This window comes from Myotis daubentonii, chromosome 9, assembly GCF_963259705.1.
Source record: "Myotis daubentonii chromosome 9, mMyoDau2.1, whole genome shotgun sequence".
NCBI lineage: Eukaryota > Metazoa > Chordata > Mammalia > Chiroptera > Vespertilionidae > Myotis > Myotis daubentonii.
The window spans coordinates 41,845,054-41,861,053 of NC_081848.1; the positions used below are offsets into that span (position 1 = coordinate 41,845,054).

The 16,000-nt window shown below is 42.3% G+C and overlaps 2 protein-coding genes across 5 annotated transcripts in view; one reads left to right on the forward strand and one right to left on the reverse strand.

Moving 5' to 3' along the window:
• The first annotated feature begins 13 nt into the window (after window positions 1-13).
• Window positions 14-7,616, forward strand: LOC132240815 (cytochrome c oxidase assembly factor 4 homolog, mitochondrial). Of its 4 annotated transcripts, XR_009454410.1 has the most exons (3): window positions 14-187; window positions 2,311-2,662; window positions 6,422-7,616. XR_009454410.1 is itself a non-coding variant. In XM_059708490.1 (2 exons), the coding sequence occupies exon 2, from the start codon at window positions 2,323-2,325 to the stop codon at window positions 2,575-2,577; it is 255 nt and encodes an 84-aa protein (XP_059564473.1). In that variant the 5' UTR covers window positions 14-187; window positions 2,311-2,322; the 3' UTR covers window positions 2,578-2,908. The 4 variants fall into 4 exon arrangements, 3 of the variants coding, with proteins under 3 accessions (XP_059564473.1, XP_059564474.1, XP_059564476.1); XM_059708490.1 differs by lacking the exon at window positions 6,422-7,616 and having other exon boundaries at window positions 2,311-2,908; XM_059708491.1 differs by lacking the exon at window positions 6,422-7,616 and having other exon boundaries at window positions 40-129; window positions 2,311-2,908.
• Window positions 7,617-10,466: 2,850 nt separating this feature from the next.
• The window catches only part of MRPL48 (mitochondrial ribosomal protein L48), a 53,039-nt gene continuing 47,505 nt past the window's right edge, over window positions 10,467-16,000 (reverse strand). Inside the window, exons 6-8 of the mRNA XM_059708489.1 lie at window positions 14,374-14,476; window positions 11,758-11,847; window positions 10,467-10,765 (exon numbers count right to left, since the gene is read on the reverse strand). Of these exons, the coding sequence (XP_059564472.1) occupies window positions 10,691-10,765; window positions 11,758-11,847; window positions 14,374-14,476 (268 nt within the window). The 3' untranslated portion in view covers window positions 10,467-10,690. The remainder of the gene's footprint in view (window positions 10,766-11,757; window positions 11,848-14,373; window positions 14,477-16,000) is intronic.

Here is a 16,000-nt window from a genome sequence, read left to right on the forward strand (position 1 = left end):
GCGGGATCCACACCGAGAGGCCACCAATGAAAATGCGCGGCGGGACCTTCCTCTCCGTCCTCTCCGTTTCCACGCGCGCGCGCTCCTCGCAGAGGCTGGCTCCCGGCAGGAGGCTCGGAAGCGTCCCGGGTGCGTGCCAAGCGGACGTGCGGGAGCGCGCGTTCAGGGCCTCTCGTCTGCCTTTTCGGTGAGCACCGCCCGCCGCGTCCTTGCTCGGTGAAGCGTGACGGGCACTGCGAGGGCGCAGGGCCACCCGCATTCCTCTGCTTCGCCATTCTTCCCCTGCCTTCCCCATCCCGACCGGCTTCCCATTCCAGCTGCGGACCCCCTAGCCCGCGCTGATCCCTGAGCAGGGCGGGTCTTCCTCTTTTTACTCCAGGGGAGACTGAAGCAGGGAGAGGTGGGGAAAGAGCAGGGTAGCGCCTGCGGCGTCCCGGGGTAGCCCAAGCATTTGGCATCATTACGTTAACGCTGCAGTAGTTCTGTGACTTACATGTCACCTTACGGAGGACACGGAAAAAGACTGCCGGGTAAAGCGTTGCCTGCATTCGAACCCGGATTTCTTGGCTTAGGATTTAAGCACTTTTCTTTCCCCTGTGTTTGCTCTAAGGTTTGCTCCTTGCCTTTAAAGAGCTCACAGTGTGTAGTAAGAAGAGGAAACGTGTGCAGTAATAGGGACGATCATTATTGAACTCTGGACGGGCCAGGCTCCTTTACGTGCGTTATCTCATTTAGTCTTTAACAATCCTGTGGGGTATATATTATCTCTGTTTTTCAAGAGAAATTACGAAGTGATTTGCTCAAAGTCACCCAATACATGAGTGAAAAAGCTAGTTTCCAACCCAAGTCTGTTTCAAAGCCCATTTTTTCTTTTTTTAAATATATTTTATTGATTTTTTTTACAGAGAGGAAGGGAGAGGGACAGAGAGAAACATTGATCAGCTGCCTCCTGCACACCCTCTAGTGGGGATGTGCCCAGCAACCAAGGTACATGCTCTGAGACCCTTCAGTCCGCAGGCCGACCCTCTGTCCACTGAGCCAAACCGGTCAGGGCTCAAAGCCCATTTTCCCCTTCCTCTGTTATACGGCCCCGAAGCAAGTGAGTTTTATGTCAGGCTGTGGAGTTGCTTAAATCCTCTGGTCCCTTCCCCATTGCCCTCTCAGCGCCCTAACTTGGCTAACAGGCCTGGCTGTGATCAGATGCTTTCTCATCTTGCCGGTTTCATTTGCTTTGTTTTCTCCTCATACTCTGTTCTCCGGTCACACAGAACTTTCCCTTCTTCCCGTGTGTCAGATTCTCTTTCAACCCCACCCCCGCTCCCGCTCTTCATGGACAGGAGTCTTCTTCCTTTCCATCTCTGGTTAATTCCTATTCATTCTCCAAGTGTCAGTTTACAAATCACTTCTCTCTCTGTGTCTGGATTAGGTATCACTCCCCTGTGTCCCGCAGTGAGCTGTCTGTACACAGTGTACAGTAAGCTGCCTGTTGACTCGTCTGGACTGTAAATGCCGTGAAGGCAGGGACTGTGTCTCTGGTCACTCCTCTGTCCTCCGCTCTAGAATAGCGCCTGGAACATGGTGGGTGCTCAGTGATCACTTGTCGAATACGCCAGAGAGACACAGGGAAGGCATTAAGCAGTTCTGGTTTCTTTATAGCCTGTCATGGTGAAATGTGTACAAAGGCTGAGATAATTTCTCGCCAGGTCTTTCTGAGTTCTCTCTGTATGCTACCTCCTACGCGGTGTTCTGCAGCAGATGATCTTGGGAAGAAGTTTGGGCGAATACACCTCACATTACTAAGTACTCTCAGCTTACAGACTCCTCTCTTGCCCCGGCCACTGCATGCTGCATGTTACAGCCACACAACTCTCCATTCCTCCCGTTTGTCAAACCCTACACATTCCTGGGTATTAAACTTTGTTCTTCTCCAGCCATAGGATAAGGCCAATGTAAGAAAAGAAGAGATACTTTTAGGGTGAATCAGAGATAGCGTCTCCAGAAAGGTGACATTTTACCTAATTCAAATTCCATTAGCAGACTCCATTCCAGCTTATTGTTGTTCTAAGCATTCTCACATACTTTATCTCATTCCATTTAGTTCAAACCATTTTGTAGGCCTGCTCTCTGCCAGGCCTACTGCTGAGGGCACCAAGTTGGATCAGGCCCATTACCTGTCCTCAAGTAGCGTAGTCTCCAGAGAGAGACATAGGCATAAATAGGCTATAACAGTGCAGTGGTCAGTGTTATTTATAACAGGAATCCCATATATAACCCTGTTCCTCCTCTAACCTTGCCTCCATTGATGTCTAGAGATTCCCAAAGATGTCAACTCAAGGACATACTTGGGCCCGTCAGGTGAAGAAAGAGGGTGAGGAAGAGGACCCCCTGGACCTGCTGATCTCCCGCTCTGGCTGTGCTGCTTCCCACTATGCAGTGCAGGAGTGCATGGCCCAGCACCAGGACTGGCGACAGTGCCAGCCACAGGTGCAGGCCTTCAAGGACTGCATGAGTGAACAGCAGGCAAGACGGCGAGAGGAGCTGCAGAGGAGGAAGGAGCAAGACAGTACCCACAGCTGAGCTCCCAAACCATCTATCCCCAGAGCATGGCCTGCAGAAACTAGCACCCGGACAAATCCTAAACAGTGGAAGTGTGGGCCAAAAGGTATAAAACTCCGGGATAGTCTTTGGGATTGAGGTTGAGAGCCAGGCAGCCATGGGCTTGGACATGACTGTCATAAAGAAAGAGCTGTCATATTTTATTTGTTTAAAAATCTTTATTGTTGAAAGTATTACAGATGTCTTCCTTTTATCCCTCATTGATCCCTTCTACCCTACTTCTCCCCCCCCCCAACCTTCACCGCACCATTGTCCATAAATTATGCATATAAATTCTTTGGTTAATATCTTCCCTCCTTCCTCCCCCCATAGCTGTCTTATTTTTATGGTGAGACCCACACATCCTCACTCATCTTGTTCCACGAATATTAAATATTGACCAATATTTGTGATGTAAAACAAAGAGTGAGGTTTAGGCATGTTCTTCTACCCCACATCTTGGGTCAGGGTGCCAAGTACTGAGCTAATTACATGGACTTTGAATGTTAGAAGTAAATTCACAATCTAAAGGTACCTAATATGTCTTCACCTATTCAGTCATTGGTTCAACAACAGCCAGTTTTCCTCAGACCTCACATGCCAGGCACTGTTGGAAACTGATGGGACAAATAATATGATCTTGGCCTTCATGTCTAGTTTGAGAGACAAATTAAACAACACTGGAACAACTAAATAATTCCTGCAATGATATAAATGACGTTATCTTTAATAAGTTGTTCTGGATGTTTCGTTTGATCTAATAGAAGGGAGAAAGCAAATGTGGGGAAAAAAACATTGAGTGACTCTCATATGCTAAAGTCTATTGAATTAACAGATGTAGAGTCTGACCTCAACACACTCCCAACCAAACACACAATGTTGGCTTGATGTTTAAAAAGTACATTTAACATAAAACACAGATTTTTCCGCTTTTGAAAAATAGAGAAGCTGTCAACATGGAGCTTATATTCCTACTTGACAACAATTTGCTGGAGCTAAATATGGTTTCTCTTAGGTGGTTGCATTCTCTGGCTCATGAATTGCCACCACTTCTCATTTTGTTTCCATGGAATTATATTACCCATTCTGTTACTTTCTGCCTATCCCTGTAAGGCACTGACTGTCCTGTGCAAAGAGACGTATGCTGTCATCATCATCAGTAATATTTCTTGTGTGTGTGTATCACATATCACATTTTATTTTATATATATATAAATTAGAAGTACAAATCTGAAGTACGGTAGCACCTAACACTACCTTTGTGTGTTGGTATTTGGGGAGGAGAGAAAGAGAAAAGAGGGGAGAAGATAGGAATACCAGTTTAAAGAACAATAAAATCCAATTTCAGCCTTCAAGCAGAAGGGGCTGACTGGATATATATATATATATATATATATATATGTATATATATATATATATATATATACAGAGAGAGAGAGAGAGAGAGAGAGAGATGAATCTGTGTTACGTGCTGTGGGTCATCAGAAAGAGTACTGGGGACGAGTTTCAGCAAGAATCTCAAAGAGAAGGGATTTAGTTGAGTTGAACCTTTAAAGATAAAGCAGGTATTACCTATTTGTAACATATATAACAGGAAGGATTACCATCTGTAGCAAATAAAAAGTATCCAGAATTCAATAAGAAAAAGCAAACAGCCCTAGCCAGCTTGGCTCAGTGGATAGAGCGTCGGCCTGCGGACTGAAGGGTCCCAGGTTCGATTCCGGCCAAGGGCACATGCCTGTTTTGTGGGCTTGATCCCCAGTAGGGGACATGCAGGAGTTAGCCGATCAATGATTCTCTCATCATTGATGTTTCTTTTCTATCTATCTCTCCTCCCTTCCTCTCTGAAATCAAGAAAGAAATATATTGAAAAAGCAAACAGCCCAGTTGAAAAGTGAACAAAGTTAAATATACCTCCACAGCCCAGCTAGTGTTGCTCAGTGATTGAGCATTGACCCATGAACTAGGAGGTTGCCAGTTCAATTCAGGCCAGGGCACATGCCTGGGTTGTGAGGGCATGCAGAAGGCAGTCAATCGATGTTTTTCTTTCATCAATATTTCTATCTCCCTCTTCCTCTCTAAAATCAATAAAAAAATTTAAAAATTAAAAATCAATAAATATACCCACACAATAAGAAAATGTAAATATATTCTGCATCACTGATAGTAAGTCAAATGCAGATTTGAAAAAGTTGTATTATAGATCCTCTTGTCAAAAATCGAAGTATTTATAATGCTTCTAGCAGAGAGAATGGGTGAAAGGACCTCCAAACCAGCTATGTGGAGGTAGCAAGTTTTGGAGGGTTACAGCTATAACAGAGCTAATGCTGGATGGGTAACAATATATTTAGGCAAAGGGTGCTTAAACCTTTTTCCTCAAGTAAATGAAGATAAATCCTATTTAATAGGCATACTAAAAGAATTAAATGAGATAATATGTAAGTAATAATAAAAATTGTTAGCATTTATTGAACTATTAGAGGCTCAGTGCACAAAACTCATGCAAGGAGTGGGGGAGGGTCCCCTCAACCTAGCCTGCACCCTCTCCAATCTGGGACCCCTTGGGGGATGTCCGACTGCCAGTTTAGGCCCCATCCCTGGGACATCCCTCTCACAATCCTGGACCGCTGGCTACTAACCGCTCGCCTGCCTGGTTGCCCGTCACTAACCCACCTACCAGCCGGGTTTCCCCACACAGCCTGCTGCTCGGTCGTTTGGTCGCCCCTCACTAACCCCTCCTCCAGCCTGGTCACCTCATGCAGCCTGTTCAGTCGTCAGTTCGGTTGCGATAGTCGCTTAGGCTTTTATATAGATAAACTAATATTTATGGAGCATTTAACCCAGGCTGTCTGGTTCCAGAGTCTGTGCTCTCATTCCCTGTGATATGCTTTCAAATCCCACTATGCCACTTACTAGCTGGGCAATTTGGGGCAAATTACCTAACATCTCAGGCTCTGTTTTTTCTTCTAAAAAAATATAGTTATAATGCCTTTCGCATAGGCCTCACAACTAATAAATGTAGTCCTTCCTCATAGGGTTGTAGAAAGAATGAGTTAATATTGGTACAGTAGGTCTCTGAATAAAGTCATTTCTTTCAATGTCATTTTGTTATAATGATGAGAAATGGTAGGAATTTGTCTACATCAATTAACCTATTATATAGTAAACTTCGTTTCATTATACATCGTTTTGCTTAAAGTCGCAAAACCTATTGATATTAATTAAGTAAGGACTTAAGAGCTAAGAAACAGAATCTGCTAAGGGGGGTGTGGGGGGGGGTAAGGGCATGTGCCGGGGGTAGGGGAGGCCAGGGGAAGGTCAATGGGGAAAAAAGGAGACATATGTACTACTATTTGTAATACTTTAAACAAGAAAATAAAATTTAAATAAATAAAAGAAAGAGCCCTGGCCAGTTTGGCTCAGTGGATAGAGCGTCGGCCTGCGGACTGAAGGGTCCCAGGTTCGATTCCAGTCAAGGGCATGTGCCTTGGTTGCGGGCACATCCCCAGTGGGAGGTGTGCAGGAGGCAGCTCATCGATGTTTCTCTCCCATCGATGTTTCTAACTCTCTATCCCTCTCCCTTCCTCTCTGTAAAAAATCAATAAAATACATTAAAAATATATGAAAGAAAGAAAGGAAGAAAGAAAGAAAAGAAAGAAAGCAGAAGGGAGGGAGGAAGGGAAAGAGAGAGAAAGAGTGTCTGGTACCTAGTAAGTAACCACTAAATGTTAGCTATTATTGTCATTTTGCTTGTGTGCTAGTCACTATCCTGAGTTACAGTATCTCATTTAATCCCTCTTAACACTCCATTAACTCACCTTTACAGAGGAGGAAATACAGGTCAGATTGAGGATCGGACTCCAAGTGTATCTTGTTCTAGAGCCTATGCTGTTTTCTGCTCTGCTCTTTCACAAGCATCTGGTGCCTAGTATGATGCTTAACACAGTAAGTAACCACATTTACTATGTAAACATTACTGTACTTTACAAAAGGAGATTAACCAGTGGAGGTGCCCAGTGTTATAGACTGGCATGGTGTTTTTGTGTGGGTTTTTTTTTGGTCTCAGTTCTACAGCCCACAGCTATGGAGCTAGAGTTTAAGGTGGTCCATGCATGTCCCTGTACAATCCACACCTACCCCTGCAGAGAGGCTTGGTGTCTTGGGATGAATAGAGAGACCTCTTAGCTGGCTGTCCCCCTGGGGTAGGCCTAGGACAGACTCATGATTTGGCTCTTCCCTGCGAGGTCCTTGGCTGGGGACTTGGCCTGTGTTCAGTGGAAAGGTGCCCTGTACTGTGTTTTACTAGATGAGTAATAAGATATTCCTCGCACTTGCACTCCCTCAGGTACAGTTGCCAAACTTTTCTTTCTTCAGAGCCTGATTATTTTGTCTAAATGGTGAGCTGATTCCCTAAACCTGAAATTTCTGAGAATGAAAGTTATTCCAGGGGGGTTATAAGAACTAAATGAATCACTTTAGGTTTTCCAGGGAGAGCAGACATTTGGAGACAAAAACGGCACAAAGAGATCAAAGTACTACATGTAAAACAGCATGAGACACACTGGCCACCCCCATCTGCAGTGCCTTTGCAGCAGGTCTACTTTTAGACCCGCGCTTTCCTTCCTCTACGTACTTTACATTCTAGAAACAGTGGGAACCAGGGATCTCAGCATTGCTGTGGTGTCTGAATGGCCAAAATATCCAGATTTCACTTCTTTCTCTGCAACTAAAACTCCCTTTCAGGATCCACAGTGGGCAGTTTCCAGCTCTGTTGGGGGACATAAGGCATCCTCAGCCAGAGGAGAGGGACTAACAAAGCTGAGGAACCTACTGGCCGTAACTAGTAAAACTCCCCATTTGACCCCATCCTTCTTAAAAATTACTGATCTACAAAGAAATCCATTTCTAACCACCTCAATGTGTACTGAACCAGGAATTGAATGACCTAGGGCAGTGATGGCAAACCTATGACACGCGTGTCAGAGCTGACACACGAACTCATTTTTTTGGTTGATTTTTCTTTGTTAAATGGCATTTAAATATATAAAATAAATATCAAAAATATAAGTATTTGTTTTACTATGGTTGCAAATATAAAAAAATTTCTGTATGTGACATGGCACCAGAGTTAAGTTAGAGTTTTTCAAAATGCTGACACGCCGAGCTCAAAAGGTTCATCATCACTGACCTAGGGCTATCCCTGGCTGTCCCTGGTTAACTGGGTGACCTTGGAAAAGTCAGTTAACTCATCTGTAAAATGAAGACCAAAACAGATTATCCCAAAGGTTATGTATTGATAGAGCCAAAACTAAAACCCAGCTATTCTGATTTCCTAATCCATTGACCTCTCTCTTCCTTCCTGCCTAATACTAGGCATAGTTTAATCCTGACTGAAGTATTCAAAACAGAAGTATGCTGAAGGAGTGAACTATTGATACATGCAACAACACAGATAAAACATTAGGGTAAATTAATGTAGTAAGACACAAAAGGCTACATACTGGGTGATATTTAAATAGTACTAGTTAGACCAAACCAATCTATGGCAATAGAAATGAGATTAATGGTTGCTTCTGGGGGGAAAAAAAAAAGGTTTAAAGGAACACACCAGCCACAATATTCTTTATCTTGATAGAAGTATAGTTTTCATGGGTGGCTGCATTTTTAAGACTGATCAAATAAACATTTAAAATCTGTGTTTCACTATATATGTTATATCTTAATGGGAAAAAAAATCTTTCAAAAAAGCATGCTGAAGAAGTTTAGAAGGGAAGGTAATCTAACATTTACTGATCTCAAACTCCTAAAAGGGAATTATCTCCATCTACAGATTAGAAAACTGGTTTAATGAGATGAAAATAACTCACCTGAGGCCTCAAAACTAATAAATTAGAAACTTTGGAATAGCCCAGGTTTGTCTACCTCTTTATATTAGGTTGCCTCAGGGAGGAAGACTTCATTCTAGAGGCAAGAGACATACACCCCATTTGATTTCATTGCCCTTTGATCTTGGGAAAGTCCATTTCCCTCTGGCCTCAGTCTAGAGCAGGGATAGGGAACTTTTTTCTGCCAGGGGCCATTTAGGTATTTAAGACATCATTCTTGGGCCATACAAAATTATCAGCTTAGCCTGGCCGGCATGGCTCAGTGATTGAGCATCGACCTATGAACCAGGAGGTCATGGTTCAGTTCCCAGTCAGGGCATATGCCCCAGGTTGTGGGCTCAATCCCCAGTGTGGGGTGTGTAGGAGGCAGCCAATCAGTGATTCTCTCTCATCACTGATGTTTCTATCTCTCCCTCTCTTCCTCTCTAAAATCAATAAAAACATATATTTTTTAAAAAGCGGTGGTACATTTACACAGTGAAATACTACTTGGCCATAAAAAGAAAGGAAACCTAACCTTTTGCAACAGCATGATGGACCTGGAGAGTATTATGCTAAGTGAAATAAGCCAATCAGAGAAAGATAGATATCATGATTTCACTTAAATGTGGAATCTAATGAATAAAATAAACAAAATAGAAACAAACTCATAGATACACTAACAGCTGTCAGAGGGGAAGGGAGTTGGGGGTCTGGGTGAAATAGTTGAAGGGATTAAGAAGAAGAAAAAACATGCAAAAAAACTCATAGACACAACAGTATGGTGATTACCAGAGGGAAAGGGGGGTGGGAACAGTAAAGAGGGTACAGGGGATAAATGATGATGGAGGGAGACTTTTTGGGTGGTGAACATACAATATAATATACAGATGATGTATTATAGAATCGTACACTTGAAACAATGTCAACCCGATATATTCAATGAATTTTTTTAAATGCTAAGAATGCCCTGAGTTCCCACAGACTTATAGGACTATCTCAGAGAAGCAGTGGGATACAGGAGAGAGGGGTCTGCCACTATTAACTGTGTGACCCTAGGAAGTCACTTCATCTCTCTAAACCTCAGTTTTTCCATCTATAAAATTGAGATACCACCATCAACCTCAAGGATAATCTGTATATAGTACATAGCACTTATGAAAGCTCAACAAATGTGAGATACAGTGGGGCCTTGACTTACGAGTTTAATTTGTTCCGAGACCGAGCTCGTTAAGGAGCTCGTTAACTCAAATTATTCTATCAACTCAATGCAAAAAATCTGCCGAGAGACAGCTGGTATCTCAAAAAACTCGGAGAGACAGCTGGTATCTCAAAAAACTCGTTAGTCGGGACACTCCTAAGTCAAGGCCTCACTGTATACTCACACTCACACACACAGATACCCATCCACATAAACACTCATATACACCCTAAAAAACGGGTATAAGTTTTAGAGCTAATATAGTACCTAGCACAGAGTCTAACTGAATAAATGATAGCTGTTATCTACAGAAGAATGAGTGCACTGATACTCAGAATAGAAAAGCACTGGGGTCCCTTAGCATCAGCATCACCTGGAAACTTGTAAGAAATGCAAATTCTAGGCCCTCACTCATATTACTAAATCAGAAAATCTGGAGGTAGAGTCTAGCAGTCTGTGTTTTAAAAAGCCCTCCACGTCATCCTCGTGCATGCTTAGGTTTTAGTACCAATGACTTAGATCAAGGTTTGATTGTTTTTATAAAGGGCCACATAAATGTTTTAGCTTTATAGTTTGTTACAACTACTCAACTCTGCCATTGAAGTGTGAAAACAGCCATAAATGATATATAAATGAATGAGCATGGCTCTGTTTCAATAAGCCTTTATTACAAAAACAGGCAATGAGGTCTGGGAACTAGATAGAGGTGGTGCTTGCACAACATTGTGAATGTAATTATTCACTTTAAAATGGTTAGTTTTGTGGTATGTGAATTTCACCTCAATAAATTAAACAAAACACACCCATCAGCAGCAAATTTTTATTAGATGGAAGATACCTAGGGTTGGCTCAAGGAAAGTGGTGACAATTGGCAAGCACTCCTCCACAGAGGCCAGGACGCATTCCTGGCTGTGGGGTTGGATACTTATACCTGAGGGTCAGGGTCACCTGCTTAACTTTGACCACTCAGAGAGCTCTTCCCCTGGGCACTCCATATCACCAGTGCTGGCATGAAAGAGCCTGCAGTGAGCTAGTTCAACTTGGCTATCAGTTCTTCCAGTTCTGGCCGAGCTTTGAACCTTCCCTTGAAATCTTCTTCAGTGTGCTGGGGAGAAGGAAAATAAGTGGGAATTACTGCAGAGCTTTCAACTACTCAAATACACACAGCATCAAAAAAGGATCCACCTACCACCTCTGTAGAGAAAGCATCACAATTCAACTAGCTTTACTGAGGATCTATTATGTACCAGACTTGTATTAGGTACCATGGATTCTAAGCTGAATTGGATTTCCTCCCTGCCTTAAATGAACATATGGTTTGGTGACAGAAGACAGATTTATAAAGAATTTATGTCAAAACTCTCTACATATCACAATAAAAGCACTTAAAAAAAGAGAGAATGCCAAAATTCCCCATTAACAATAGGAAATAACAGATGCAGGACTGGATTATTTCAAATCAGCATGACCAGCACATTTTCTCCCTATATACAGATCTATAGTAATAAGCAAAGGTTTAACAAGCATGGACTCAGAACAAGGGAGCTGCATGAAGCAAATGGCATCAGTCTAAGACGACCCGATGTATTTGTGTCATAATACGGATCGTCTTGGCAACAAGACCCAAATATTCAGTATTGAGGCTAAAGTTCCTAAGGTATTCCAAGTTCTCCATGGCAAACTTCATTCTGACTGGTATTCTTTACTGAATATATTCAGTCAGGGTATAGTTAAGTTTCAAATATCCACGAACTTTTTCTATAAAATCATTTCCCCATTTGTGTTCTGATTACTTATACTGTATGTGACCTTAAATGATGCTCTTTCTGCTATACAACTGCCTAAGGGGGAGAATTTTGAGGTGTGATGGGCTCACGCCTAACATCAGGGTGCTGTGATGGATTTCAGCTTGTGGTCCATAAGGCATCATCCCTGAAGAGCCAGAATAATGATCACAGTAGTACCAGCCTGCACACTTCTCCTGATTATTATCTGGGCTAAATTATCCACATTTCTTTATTGTTTCCAAAGCCACGTAGTCTAGATATTTTGAGCACAGGTGGGCCACCAGGGGACTCTTCTCAAACTAGCACCTACCTCCTTCACTGACAATTTGACTCCTTCAGGAAGATTGCTTCGGATTATTTCCAAGAAAATCTCTGCAAATGTAGCACTCAAACCGCTTATCTGCAAAAGGAAAGATGCTCTAAGAGAGAGGCTGAGTCCTAAACGGTGGTTAGAGTGTCAACCTGTGGACTGGAGGGTCTCGGGTTTGATTCCAGTCAAGGGCACATACTGTGGTGGCAGGTTCGATCCCCGGCAATAGTCAGGGTGCATGTGGGAGGCAACCAGTTGATGTACCTCTCTCTCTGTTTCTCCCCCTCCCTTCCATTCTCTCTAAAAAATATCAATGGAGAAAACATCCTTGGGTGAGGATTAACAAAAAGAGAAAAAGAGGTGCCGAAAGCTAGGCGAGTGGGAGACATGGCATGGGCTCAACTGTCAGCTCCAGCAGAGCTAGGCGGCCGCCTAGGGTGAAGGATTATCAGCCAGAGCTGGTTTCAGAGCCCATCTCTACACGATTTCTCTGCCAGGGTGTCTGCTTGCTGAGAAGGTCATGTCCAATATCTGCTCCTGTAGGCAATGGATGGCATAGCTGGACCAAAGAAATGAACAAATCCAGGATGACTTTGAGTCAATTCAAGTTAACCCATACAGACCAGGACCTGACTGGTGTCAGACCCTGTGCTAAGAATTCAGAGGTGAAGCATTATATGAAATGCTGAAAGGTATTCTTTAAGAAGAGGAAGAAGAAAAAGGAACTCTTACCATTTGTCACAGCATGGATGGAAATGGAGAGCGGATAAATACCACATGATCTCACTCATTTGTGGAATATAATGAACAACATAAACTGATGAACAAGGATTGATCCAGAGACAGAGAGGCATTGACTGGACTGTCAGGCCTTGGAGGGAAGGTAGGGGAGGGTGGGGGTAAGGGGGAAAGATCAACCAAAGGACTTATATGCAAGCATATAGGCCTAACCAATGGACACGGACAACGGGGGGGGGGGGGGGTGAGGGCATGAGCGGGGGGGGGGGGTAGAGGGTAACGTGGGGATAAGGACACATATGTAATAACTTAATCAATAAAAAATATATTTAAAAAAAAATTCAGAGGTGAATCAGAAATGTGGTAGAAAGGTATGAAGGAGGCTTCAGAAACCCACTAGAGAAGTACTGACTTAAATTAATCAGGGGAGGTCAAAGAAAGCTTCTGGATGGAGTCTCGAAGAAAAACAGGAGTAAACTAGAGAATTCAACAGTAGTGGGAGTTTTCAAGGCAGAGGAAGTAATATTCAGTAAAATGTGGGGGCACAGCACATTACTAGGGAATTAAAATTAGTTCCATGTGTAGCTGGAATAGAGTATAAAGAAAAGCAAGAGAATAATGAAGGCAGTTAGATGCTGATCTAAAGAGTTCAAATTTGATCCTACAGCCTTCAGTGGCAAGTCAGATCTGTCATAAGATATATCTCAAATAATTTATTTCTTATAATATTTAAAGAAACAAAGATTTTAAGTACTTTAATTATTTTAAAAATGAACATAGATTTAAGGTGTTACTGCCTTAACATTCATTACCTTGCTGACATGTTTCTTGAGTGGATAAAAAAGAAGTGATATCCATTGGAATATTATTTGGCAATACTGGTAAAAAGGAAGGAAGTAATAATACATGCTACAACATGGATGAACCTTGAAAACAGTATGCTAAGTGAAAGAAATTGGATATAACTCTATTTAAATGAAATATCCAGAAGAGGTAAAACCATAAAGGCAGAAAGTAGATTAGTGGTTGCTAGGAGTCAGGGGAATGGGGAAGAGGAATGACTATTAATGGGTTCAGAGTTTCTTTTGGGGTTGATGAAAATGTTCTAATATTGACTGTGGTGATGGTTGCATAATTCTGAATATATTAAAACCCACTTAATTGTACATTTTAAGTGAGTAAATTGTATTGCATGGGAATAAAACTCAATAAAGATGTAAAAAAATGGGGGTCATGTTAACTGTGAATTTTTAATAATAGCTCTGGGCACTTTCATGATAGTGTGGTTGTCACCCATCTGTCTCTGCAATAAAATGACAGAGAACCACTGCTAGAGCTAACAGGAAGCAACTGAGGGGTTTTAAGCAGGAAAATGACATGTGAAAGTAAAGCAAAGTTGATGAATCTAAAAGATTTTGGGGGGTAGAAGCTTTAGAATTTGGTGAATGAATGGATACCAGAGAGCAAAGAAGGATCAAGCATTAGGCTCAATGGTGAAGAAGATTCTAGAGACAGAGGAACAGTTCCTCTACAATTAGTTTATAAGCATTGAGTGCAGGGCACCTGTGGAACATCCCCATGGAGAAGTCCAGTAGACAAATGGGTATCAGATTTGAAGCTTAACCTAGAGATCAAGACAGGAGATCTAGGCATTGTCGATATATAATGACGGTTACTAAGGTCAGGCGAATGAATGAGATTGCATTGAGGAAAGGGATTACATAAGGAGAGATGGAGGGATCAAGAACTGAAACCTGCAGAACATCATCATTCAAGGGGCAGGCTAGAGGAAGAGACGGGCTTGGTAGAAGGAGGAAAGATGTACAGAGAAGAACCAGGAGAGGCAAATACATTTCAAGTTTCTCCCAGAATACTTGCCTGAACTACTCGCTCATGGATGGTAAGAACTGCGTCCACAAACATTTTATTGCCCTGCTCCGGTAGCTGCAACACCTCCATGGTTTTGGTGGGCATCGCATAACTGTGGGAAGAAAGAGTCAGCTATGGCGAGGGTCCCCTTAAGCCAGCAGCACCACTCTGTCAGGGTAGTCCCTGAGTACAGCCACTAGCGCATGCAGAGCTCCTGGAATCCAGGGCTGTTATCTGCAGCCGGGGCAAAGTAATCAGATCCTCTTAAGCCTCCTCCAGAAGTCTCTAAACTTCCTGAAGCGACAGATGATGTCGAATACTTTTCTGCATCTCCAATCTTGCCTAATATAACACTGAATAATACCTGGTGCTTAATAAGTATTTGCTGCTATTAGAGAATAGTCAATTCTAAAAGAATCACTAGGTATGCTTTGGAGGATAACTTTGGGTATTTCCCCTCTTCTGGAGAAATGAGGCCTGAAACCCAATTGTTTTAGAGCAGGATTTCTCAACCTTAGCACTATTGACATCTTTGACCAGGTAATTCATTGTTGTGGGGGGCTGGCCTACATATCCCTAAGCTCTCCCTACTAGATGCCAGTAGTACCCCCCAAGTGGTGACTATCAAAATTATCTCCAGACATTGTTAAATGTCCCCTAGTTGAGAACCACTGTAGAGTCTGTGCTTGCTATAATCACCTTCAGCAGATCTACATGCTACAGTGGAAAGAGCACTGGACTCGGGGTCAAATGTTGGCCCTGCCACTTAGCAATATTTACTAAGGCGAGTCACTCCCCCTCTGAGAAGAGGATTACAATCTGGTAGGCCTATAGCAATAGATTTTGTGAGGATTAGGTCTGTAGGACTGATGGCTAAACAGAAATATGGTTCATCCAACTAAAGATAAATGGAATAATAACAGTAGAATTTCTGAATTTTCATGCCACAGGAAGCTTCATTAATTAAAAGCAGGGGGGCATGGTCCTCTACAGATGGACTGCTACAAAAGGAAGTTTGGTGTAATGGAAAATTGATTAGAGACATGACAGTCAGTCCTAGATTTAAATGTTGGCTCTCCTACTTATTACCTATTTGACCTTGGACAAATTAATTCAGCTTTCTGAGTCTCAGATTCTTCAGCTCTAAGATGAGGATAATAATAACTAGTTATAGGGTTGTTACAATGGTTAAATGATTAAACTAGTTATTATTTGCCTGATTTACTGTGCCTACAAATGCCAGTTCCCTTGCTCTATAAACAGTGCGTAAATGCTAGGTATTGCAAATTCTTCCAGGCAGTCTCCCTAAATAACATCCCCTCCCACGTTTCAGCACAATCTCTGATCTCCTCTTCCAATTCAAATTTGATAGTACCCATATAAAAAATAAAATGACACACTTATAGGGTTGTTATGGAAGATCAAGTAAAATAACCATGTAAAAGCTTTCAGGAATGTAAAACATGCTAGTTTTCCGTTTTGACATTCTGCAGATAAGACTAAAGGGAGTTGTCCATTCCTGCTACTGAGCATACATTTTATCCTTCAACACTTATTTTACTAAGATTTCATTGATTTGTTTACTGATTCATCCATTCATTTAATAAACACTTACCGAGAGCCGCCTCTGTCCTAG

What these genes read in the sequence shown, in the direction of transcription:
- LOC132240815 (XM_059708490.1), top strand. Translation starts at nt 2,323, where the DNA reads ATGTCAACTCAAGGACATACTTGGGCCCGTCAGGTGAAGAAAGAGGGT.